The sequence below is a fragment of the Mus musculus genome, chromosome 2 (genome assembly GCF_000001635.26).
Source record: "Mus musculus strain C57BL/6J chromosome 2, GRCm38.p6 C57BL/6J".
Classification (NCBI taxonomy): Eukaryota; Metazoa; Chordata; class Mammalia; order Rodentia; family Muridae; genus Mus; species Mus musculus.
Window position 1 is genome coordinate 155,557,085 of NC_000068.7, and position 9,959 is coordinate 155,567,043.

At 45.5% G+C, this 9,959-nt stretch overlaps 2 protein-coding genes across 4 annotated transcripts in view; one reads left to right on the top strand and one right to left on the bottom strand.

The window, feature by feature from the left end:
• Acss2 (acyl-CoA synthetase short-chain family member 2) overlaps positions 1-5,659 on the top strand; it is a 44,701-nt gene extending 39,042 nt beyond the window's left edge. The window contains exons 11-18 of the mRNA NM_019811.3: positions 13-145; positions 226-282; positions 465-545; positions 1,507-1,615; positions 3,538-3,606; positions 3,946-4,122; positions 4,662-4,736; positions 4,869-5,659. Of these exons, the coding sequence (NP_062785.2) occupies positions 13-145; positions 226-282; positions 465-545; positions 1,507-1,615; positions 3,538-3,606; positions 3,946-4,122; positions 4,662-4,736; positions 4,869-4,996 (829 nt within the window). The 3' untranslated portion in view covers positions 4,997-5,659. The remainder of the gene's footprint in view (positions 1-12; positions 146-225; positions 283-464; positions 546-1,506; positions 1,616-3,537; positions 3,607-3,945; positions 4,123-4,661; positions 4,737-4,868) is intronic.
• Positions 5,660-6,096: 437 nt separating this feature from the next.
• Positions 6,097-9,959, bottom strand: part of Gss (glutathione synthetase) — a 29,630-nt gene continuing 25,767 nt past the window's right edge. For all 3 annotated transcript variants that reach the window (NM_001291111.1, NM_008180.2, XM_006498781.3), the window contains 3 exons: positions 9,719-9,800; positions 7,676-7,865; positions 6,097-6,635 (listed from right to left, as the gene is read on the bottom strand). In NM_001291111.1, coding sequence (NP_001278040.1) covers positions 6,512-6,635; positions 7,676-7,865; positions 9,719-9,800 — 396 coding nt within the window. In that variant the 3' untranslated portion in view covers positions 6,097-6,511. The remainder of the gene's footprint in view (positions 6,636-7,675; positions 7,866-9,718; positions 9,801-9,959) is intronic.

A 9,959-nucleotide genomic window follows, 5' to 3' on the forward strand; every position in this document is an offset into this window, starting at 1 on the left:
CTCCTGCTCAAGGCATAGCCGGGCATCCCTGCAGGTGCTGGGCACAGTAGGTGAACCCATCAACCCTGAAGCCTGGCTATGGTACCACCGGGTAGTAGGTTCCCAGCGCTGCCCCATTGTAGACACCTTCTGGCAAACAGAAACAGTGAGTAAGGGATTCAGGAGGCTAGGGATTAGGGACAGTGTAGGAAAAGAGATTCAATTCCTGACCTCTGACTTCCACAGGGTGGCCATATGCTGACCCCTCTCCCTGGCGCCACACCCATGAAACCTGGTTCTGCTGTGAGTAAAGTGCTTCTTCTGGTCCTAGGCTTGGCAGGGATAGGATGTGGGGGTGTTAGCCTATTAGAGTAGGGTTCTGGCCTGAGAGCTGGGAGGAATTTGGGGCTCTGGGGCTCTGTGTGAAGCTGAGACAGAGTTGCCTCATTTTTCCTTCTTGGATTGCGCCTCTCATTTGCTTTCAGTCTTTCCCATTCTTCGGTGTAGCGCCTGCAATCCTGAATGAGTCCGGGGAGGAGCTGGAAGGGGAAGCTGAAGGTTATCTGGTGAGAATCTGGCATCTTTGGGAGAAGAAAGCATCTGCTAAGGATACTTTGTTTTAGAGTTTATAACCTTATCTTCCCTGGTAGTTGCTAATACTGTTGAGAGTTTGTCCTCTGCTGAGAAACACCCAAGATTCGTGATGATAAATTTTTGGAGTCAGGAGAACTTAGTCTTAATCCTTCCCTTGATGTCCATTTTTAGAAAAAAGAGTCTTTGTACCTTAAAGACTAATCATGTAGGCTCTGGAGTCAGCCTGCCTGTATTCAGACCCTGATTTTCTGTGACTTCAGATAAGCTGTTACCTATTGTCTTTGAATGTAATTTAAGTCTTTAAAAAATAGTACTTTTATCTCCTACATTTTATTAAATTAGATAATCCATACAAAAGGGTTAGTCTGGAACTGCATAGTTAGTGTTCTTAAATGTTAGCTGCTGCTGTCTTTGTGGCTAGTACCTGTCAGATCTCAATCTCATTTCCCTTTTCCAAAATCACATTAGTAACAAAGGCAGGAATCTAAGCTTTCTAACTCAATCTAGAATTCTGCTGGCACAGAATTCTTTTGATTAGAAATTATTTATTCACTAATATAGCTTCCATTTTATATGATTTGTTTGTACCTAATTGAACCTGCTTTCCTAATTACCCAAAAGAAACTCAAATTTTCTAGATATTTGTTACTCACAGAACACTGTGCTAGACAATTTTTCACATACTAGTAATTTAATCCTTAGGATTTGTTATTTACAGATGAAGGTCCTGAAGTTCAGAGAAACAAAGTGACTTACCTGAGGCCATATAGAATCGGCCTTCTAAGCCAGGCTCACCTATTCCCAAAGCCTATACTTTGCATTACCTCTCAGGGGCGGCATTTAGGATATTTCCTGCATGTTTAACAATGCTATGTTTGTCTTCCTGTGAGACAGCCTAGAAGATGCGATCAATGTACCTTCTATATTCCCCAGGTGTTCAAGCAGCCCTGGCCAGGGATCATGCGCACAGTCTATGGGAACCACACACGGTTTGAGACCACCTACTTTAAGAAGTTCCCTGGCTACTATGTGACCGGAGATGGTGAGCCTTGGCTATCCTGCCACACCCCTTTCTCCAAGACATGTACCTTCCATTTTCAGAAGAGGTGGCTAGGGATGAATAACAGAAAGAAATGTGCCCTAATATCTGAATCTAGTATCCAGGAGAACTACAGTGAAGGGCTATGAGAGCAGGAATGAGGGCTGAAGAGATGGCTCAGTGGTTAGGAGCACTTACTGCTCTTCCAGAGGACCCTAGTTTGATTCCCAGCACCCATGCCAGGTAGCTCACAACCACCTGTAACTCCAGCTCTAGTGCCCTCGTCTGTCCTTGGTGGATACCCCACCATATGTGGATACACTCAAACATAAATACACACATATAGTAAAAATAATTTTTAAAAAAGAGCAGAAATGAGTGTTCTAGGAACAGTCTCAGGATGGCACCATCTGAGATTAGATACCTAAGGAAACAGGCTCTTATTTTCTACTCTAGTGTTGATAGAGATAGGGAATGTAGAATGGATATCACTATGTCATGTTGAGCCTCATATCTAGAGAACCTGTTCGTTCATTTTCTGTCTACCAGTTCATCCATCCTGCAGTATTTATTGAGTGGCTACAATGACCAGGCACTGATCTAATGAGTACCTGGTATATTACTGTGAACAACACTGTCAAATTTCTCTATCTATCTTATGGGGCTCACATTTTAGTAAAGAGGGGACAGACAGTAAACCAGGTTTATTGGTTAAAAGTTAGTCATAGGTAGAGAGACATGTTATGAAGAAAACAATGAGGTAGTGCCTTCAAGGATGGCCAGAGAAGGCCTGGAGACCTAAAGGGGATCAAACACAGAGAAATCCATAGTAAGAATATTATAAAGTAAGCCTAGGGAAGAATACTGCATTAGGCTGGGAAGATAGCTAAGAGGTCGTGTAGACATGGAAAACAGTCTAGATGTTATTCAGAGTAGTGGAGGCTGGGGTGTGGCTCAGTTGGTGGAATACTTGCCTATGTATGTATAAAATTCTGGAATCTGTTCCTAGCACCACATTAAACTGGGAACAATGCAATCTTAGAACTTGGGATGTAGAAGCAGAGGAATTAGGAATTTCAGGGCCAACTTTGATACATAGTGAATTTGAGGCCAGCCTGGGGAACATAAGACCCTGTCTGAAAAGGGGAGGGTGTGGGGAATAGCTCAGTAGTAGCATGTTTGCCTAGCATACCTGAAATCTTAGTCCTCAGTATTACACACACATACATACACACACACATGGTGAGGGTGGCTAATTAGTATCTGGAAAGTAATTTTAAATTTTCTAAAAATATATACTTGAGATTGGGTATATTATTTATTGCCATGGAACAAATTATGCCCAAAGTTGACAGCTTCAAACAACACATAGTTTCTTGAGGATAGGGATCTGGGAGTGTCTTGGCTGGGTTGTTTTTAGTAAGGGTATCTTGTGTAAGAATCAAGCTGTTAGCTGCTGCATTAGTCATTGAGAGGTCTAACTGAGCCTAGAAGGTCTGGCTACATGCTGGCTCACAGGGCTTTAGGCAGGAATCCTCAGGCAATTGTAAGCTGCTTGACATGGGTGCTGGGAACTGAACCTTGGTCCTCTGGAAGAATATAAGTTTAAGTAGGATCTCTCCATAGGATTACTCACATGGCACTTGGCTACACCCAGAAAAAATGATCTGGGAGAGTAGACTAAAGACTAAGATGGAACCTAAGATGTCTTCAATAAACTAAAATGTCTTCAATAAACTAAAATGTCTTCAATAAACTAGATTGGTGGGGCCATCTTGAAGGCTGGATGCTAAGGCAAACAAAAATGGAAGAAGGAAAACTTGTTTAAAGATCCCAGTAAGCTACTGTAGTGGGTACGGCAGTTTTACATTATAAATCATGTATCCTGCTCCAGGGTATTCACTGTGTTGAACACTTCTTCCCAGGCTGCCGACGGGATCAGGATGGCTATTACTGGATCACGGGCAGGATTGATGACATGCTCAATGTGTCTGGTGAGGGTCCTATATCCCTTCCTACTTCATTAGCCCTTTCCCCTAGCAACTCCTAGACAACAACTTTGAAAAGAGCCAGGACAATCCTATTGTGAGGCTGTGTGTAGAGTATGTCATTTAGTCCTGGTCCCAGGTTTTAGAGAAAAAGTATAATTCATGCTAGCATACACCAAGAGGGAGGGCCTAGGGTGGTCAAGACATGCTCAAAGGCATGCCGTGTAAGAGTGAGTGAGAGCCTTCCCATTTCCAGATCACATCAGCCCTGTGGGTACAGATGGGAGCCAGAGCTAAGGCGAGGGAGGAGAAATCCCTCTCATGCACGTGCTTTCTCTTGACAAGGACATCTCCTGAGTACAGCAGAGGTGGAATCGGCACTTGTGGAACACGAGGCTGTCGCAGAGGCAGCTGTGGTGGGCCACCCTCATCCTGTGAAGGGCGAATGCCTCTACTGCTTTGTTACCTTGTGTGATGGCCATACCTTCAGCCCCACACTCACAGAGGAACTCAAGAAGCAGAGTAAGCAGCTTCCTGGGGCAGGAATGGAAGGGTCTGCAAGTTACTGGGAGAGGCTGCAGCATATCACAGGCAGACCCCAGGGGTCTGCTTTACTTCCCAAGTCTCCACTAGCTTCCCACTGGGATAACAACCACCAACAGTTTTAGAAAACTTTCTCTGTGTGACCACTCGAATCAGTGCTTTAAATGCTTTATCCCATCTAATCCCTATAATTTCCCCCATGAAATAGATCCTGTTGCTACTCTAGCTGTAAAGAGAAGAAACTTCAGGTGCAGAGAAGTTAAACTGCTTGCTCAAGGCTGTGCTGCCAGGGCTGGGATTTAAACTCTAGCAGGCTGATTCTAGAGACAAAGTTCCATGAACATGATTAAAATAAAACAAAGGAGTAGAGACACTGTTCAGAGAGAATGGGGAACAGGAAACCTCAGAATGACCCTAGGCAGAACTCTGAAGAAGAAATGGCTGGGGAAATAAAGTCACGGCTTTAGGAAGTCTGGTAAAAGGCACTAAAGACATGCTTGATAATTTGTTCATTACAGTTAGAGAAAAGATTGGCCCCATTGCCACACCAGACTACATCCAGAATGCACCTGGCTTGCCTAAAACACGCTCAGGTAAGGTCAGAGTTCCCCAGGAATTGGGATGGGCTACAGCCCAGTGGTGGCAGGTATGTGGATGCAAGTCCTTAGAAGGGCTGGGATCAGTCAGCACTGTTACCAAGTAATAAGAGGTGTGTGGGTTACCAGGGAAAATCATGAGGCGAGTTCTCCGGAAGATTGCTCAGAATGACCATGACCTGGGGGATACATCTACGGTGGCTGACCCATCTGTCATCAACCATCTCTTCAGTCACCGCTGCCTGACCACCCAGTGAACAAGACTCTTGTCCAGGATTTCCCTGTGCTTGGCTCTCCAAATTTCTGCCCATCCATCCTGCCCCTCACACAGTAGTACTAGTTGACAGTACTAGTTGGTTGAAACTAGGGAGACAGTTACCTAGACTACCAGGTAGAAGGGACAGGGGTCAGGTCAACCTCACACTGATATGCTCCTCGACTAGAGAGGTCTCCAAGCCCAGAACAGAGACTTGAACACCATGTCCTTAACCAAAGTCAGCTCTTCAGAGTGTAAATGAGGGTCTGACTGGAAGCAGGGCAGCAGCTGTAATTCTTCCAGCTCTCTCCAAAAGCACCAGTTCTTATCTTGGGCCTGCACTAGGCTTTAGAAATGACAGTTTGTGAGTCTATGAATAATTATTTTTTAAAAAACTTTGTTGTCTCTGTTCTGAGTCTGAATTCCTTGCAGATGGTAGCATTGTCTACCAGTTGGTTCAGTCTCCATAGGACTTTCATATCATCTGCTACATTGAAAGAATAAGATATACTGATCCTAAAACCAAGGGAATTAACATTCCTAATCCTGCACTATGAACAGAACCCTGCCCATGAGAGGCACTTGTAGGTGAAACTCTCTTTTCTTGTTCTTTTTGTGCTCAAGACCCACTGTTATAGGAATAAAGTTTATGAGCTCAAGAACATAACTGCTTTTTTTAGGTATCTGTGTGTTCATTATCTGTTCTGATGTGTGTGGCAGATGGGAAGGGAACTGCTATGCCCCAAACTGTCCCAGACCCCTTAATTTTGGCAGAATTAGGCAAAGCTCCTCTCTAAAGAACTCTGAGGAGACCCTAAGCAGGAGTGAGAAGCCAGTCACATCTATGATGTCACATCAGGGTTGCTCCTTCCTTGGTTAGTCTTGACCGTACAGTCCTCTGGGAGTGACTAAGTATTAGAGAACTCATCTACAGGATCTGAAACCAGTGAGACACCCCCGCCTTTCCCCTCACCCCACAGTGAGAAACCAGTGAGACACCCCCGCCTTCCCCTCACCCCACAGTGAGACCCAGTCACCTTTCTGGCATAGCCATCTTACATGACCTGCCCTACTCCCCTTGGTACATGAAACAATGAGTCATTGAATCAGCATTGTTATTTTATTTAGGGCAGAGCTGGGGAAGTCTGTGCCCTTTTACCCTCTTCCTCCTTCACTCGGTCCTACCCCAGGTCAAGGCACTAGAACCTGCTGGAAAGGCTGGTGAGAAGACCATGAAGACTTGCAGGGTTTATGAGCCTTTGCCTCAAAGCAGCTTCCATTCCCACACTCCAAAGATCTGGGGACCTCCAGAAGTCTTCTAATGGAATCATAGCTTTTCTGGTCCTCGGCTGGAAGGCTGCTGAGGGAAGATACCCTGGGTTTTCCCTTCCCTGAAGCTTTGGAGGTCTATGGAAGAGACAAGCTCCCCTAAGATAGGGACAGGGGCAACCCCTCAGAAGAGGAGTGCCAAGTACAGGGGATAGAAGGCCTCCTGAGTGAAGTCCAGATGGCGTCTTCACACAGGGTAGGGGTTGTCCAGGACTGCCACTCCTGCCGCCACACCTCCGTCTGCATGCTCCACGGCTTTGGTTCGAAGCAGGTGCCCCACATGCTTGTTCATCACCAGTGTTGTTCCCTGTCTGTAGAAATGAGGTCAGGAGACTAACGTTGGACACCTAGGCCCTCCACTGGTCCCAGCTGACCAGCAGACTGGAAGGGGCTACATTTAAGAAATGCTAGGATTTTAGAATCAGATTTGGAGTTGCTTTCCAACTTGGAAATTATTAGCTTTGAAGCTCCTTAACCTTCCTAAAAATGTCCTTAATTTAAAAGTGAGAAATTCCTCTTATATTATAGGATGGTCACACGGATTAAATAAGTTGTGAAAAGCACTTCCTTTAACTCTTTCAAGGTGCCTCTGGTGGTAATGGGAGCAGGGGTAGGAAGAGTAGCAGGCAAAACGCTGCGAGTAGTTAGCGCTCCCGGGGGAGGCTGAAGTAGAGGGCATGGCATGGTGGTTGTCTTTACTCCTTGCCCTGACCTTCAAGTATTTTTCAGACAGTTGCATTAGAACCTTGTCCTTTACCAATTCCAAACTTCTCTTTCCTTTTCTTTCCTTTTTTTTTCTTTTCCTTTCCTTTCTATTTTTCTTCTTTATTTGAAATAGGGTCTCCTTGGCTGTCCAGGAACTTGCTGGCCTTTACCTCAGAGATCTATCTGCCTGTCTCTGCTTCCTAAGTTCTAGGACAAAAGGCATACACTACCCATGCTTCCTTGCTTCTTAATATTCAAATCTAAATCCAGAAGCTACTCAGCATTTCAAAGCCATTAACTACTCTCCTCTCTCTCCTCTGTCTCTGGAATCCCTATTGGTTTTAGAGCTGGGCTCAGACTTTCATACTTGACCTGGATTCCCAACCATCTTTTCTCAGTCATCTTGGTACTACATGGAATTTCCTTTACTGTTATAATGCATGTCTCTTCCAGGATTCGCTGTTCGTGCTGTGGGCTGGGTAAGTCTTGGATCCTTGGCCTTATTCAACAGGCAAGGAAACAGGTAATAAAGCTAGAGCTGAAACTGAACCTGGGGCTCATGGCTCTGTCCACGGTTCAGTCTGTGCTTTCTCGATTGGCACTCTTGTAGGGATGTAGTAGAAGTAGCTGTTCCTGACTGGCTTACCTGACATAGACTCCAAAAATACCCAGCTCCGAGATACACTGGACCACTTGGGCAGGGCTGCCAGGCCGTAGCAAGCAATTCCTAAAAGGCTCAGGTTCAATCTTCTCCATGAGGATGTAGGAGGCTCTCTCCTCACTGTCCTTCAGCTGCTCCAGAGCTTGTACCATTTCCTCCCCGTATAAGTTGTTACCTGCAATCAAACTGGCCAGTCACACAGAGCATATCTGGCTCCTGAGAAGGAGAGAACACCTTGACAAGAGAGCTTTACACAAGTGAACACCCTGTCACCACACTGTTCTGCTTGGACTGCCCCATCTATGGATGTTTCTCCCTAGCCACCATTACTGGTTCCTTCTCTTCTTAAAATGTTGGTGTTCCCTGGGCCTCAGCAGATGTCTCAGTCTGTAAAGGGCTTGTTGTGCAAACACAAAGACCTGAGTTCTGATCCCTATCACCCATGTAAAGCTAGGGTGTGGGATAGATGTGTCTATAACACTCTCTCTTAGTGCTGGGGAAGTGGAAGGTGGAGATAGGTGGATCTCCAGAGCTTACTGGCTAGCCACTAGTCTAGTCAGTTGGTGAATTCCAAGATCAGTGACAGACTGTGTTTTTAAAAATGATGGAGAGCAGTAGAGGAAGACAGTAGATGTGACTATGCGTATACATACATAGAGAGAGAGACAGACAGAGAGAGGCATGCGCGCGCGCGCGCGTGCGCGCGCGCGCACACACACACACACACACACACATACACACAGAGAGAGGTTGAGGTTCTTTAAGAGTTCTCTACCTTTGCTCTGTCCTCTACTTTCTGTCCCTAAGGCTTCATTTATTCTGCACACTTTAACTCCCAAATCTTTTAACTCATGTTCTTTGTTCTAGACATCATAAGATGTACCACATGTCCCTAATGCAAACTTAGTATATCCACATGGATATCTAGTTCTGCTAGAACTTACTTCTCCTGAACTTGCTACTCCTAATAGGATGAAAAGCATCCCTGAGTCCTAGTTAAGTTCATTCTCCCTATGTCACCCTAGTTAGCTTACCTGTCTTACCAACTCAGAAGTGTTGCCATTTATGCTCTATATTGTCCTAACCCTAGTCTGGGCCTCTACATGGGTCTTCATGACAATGAAGACCTCCATCAGCCTCCTTCCATGGTCTCTGTCACAAATACCTCCTCTCCTGCCAGGAAACTTACAAAGGCTGAAGCTCATCGCTACTAAACGGACTTGGATTCTGAATAGTTCATGTGTCCCTGCCCTGTTGGAATTTTAATGGCTTACTACATCACTTGTGATAAAACACAGTTTATAACATATATTTGTGGGGGGAGGGGAATGTGCATAAATGTGCACGCACACACACATTCATGCATATGCAAGTGGAGGCAGAGGACAATACTGAAGTATCTTCTTCAATGGCCCTCTACCTTACTTTTGAACAGGGTCTCTCACTGAACCTGGAGCCTATCTGCCTTTTTCTGCCCTCTACTCCACAGTCCCCGAGATACAGATGCTTGCTGTCATGCTTGGCTTTTATGTGGGGGTAAAGATCCAGTGCTTGCATAGTAAATCTCCTGACTGACTGAGCCATCTCCCCAATCCCAGATTTCCTGGAACATTTTCAGTGTTCTTTATTATCAGGTCCCTGATAGTCATTCCCAACCCATCTTCCTGCCATCTCCAATTCTAGCCTCACCAGCTTCTCATTAACCTCTCAAGAGTCCAGTTCATGTTTTTATGGCCCAATGCTTTTACTTGAGTGGTCTTTCTTTGGTTTAGAATGCTCTTCCCCATTTTCTACCTAGAAGGATCCTACTAGTCCCAAGACCCAAGTGGAAAGTCAAGTCTATTAGGTAGACATGGTCCCGGCCCCCAAGGGGGGGGGGACAGTAAACAGGAATACAACCAAGTATTCTCTTAGACTTCCCAGTATGTACCTATTTCATTTCCCTATAATTTACCCACGGGTACCTCAAAACTAGCACTGACAACAACCTCTAGCCTTTGAGCAGCTCTACAAAGGAGATCCACCTACCTCCACCCTCTCTCTGGGGCTTCAGCACAAAGTGGCTAGGAGCAGCAAGGGCCTCAGCAATGGCCTGGTCCCCTTCTTCACCCTGATAGGAGGCAGAAAGTAGGCACTAGAATTCAGTCTATAGGTCCTGCTGGTCATGCAGAGTGACTTCCAGGGGTGGGGGGAACAGAAGGGAAAACACCATAAATTCCTTTAGGCTAGACACTTCAATCCAGATGTGACCCTTAACTCCCTTGCAGCA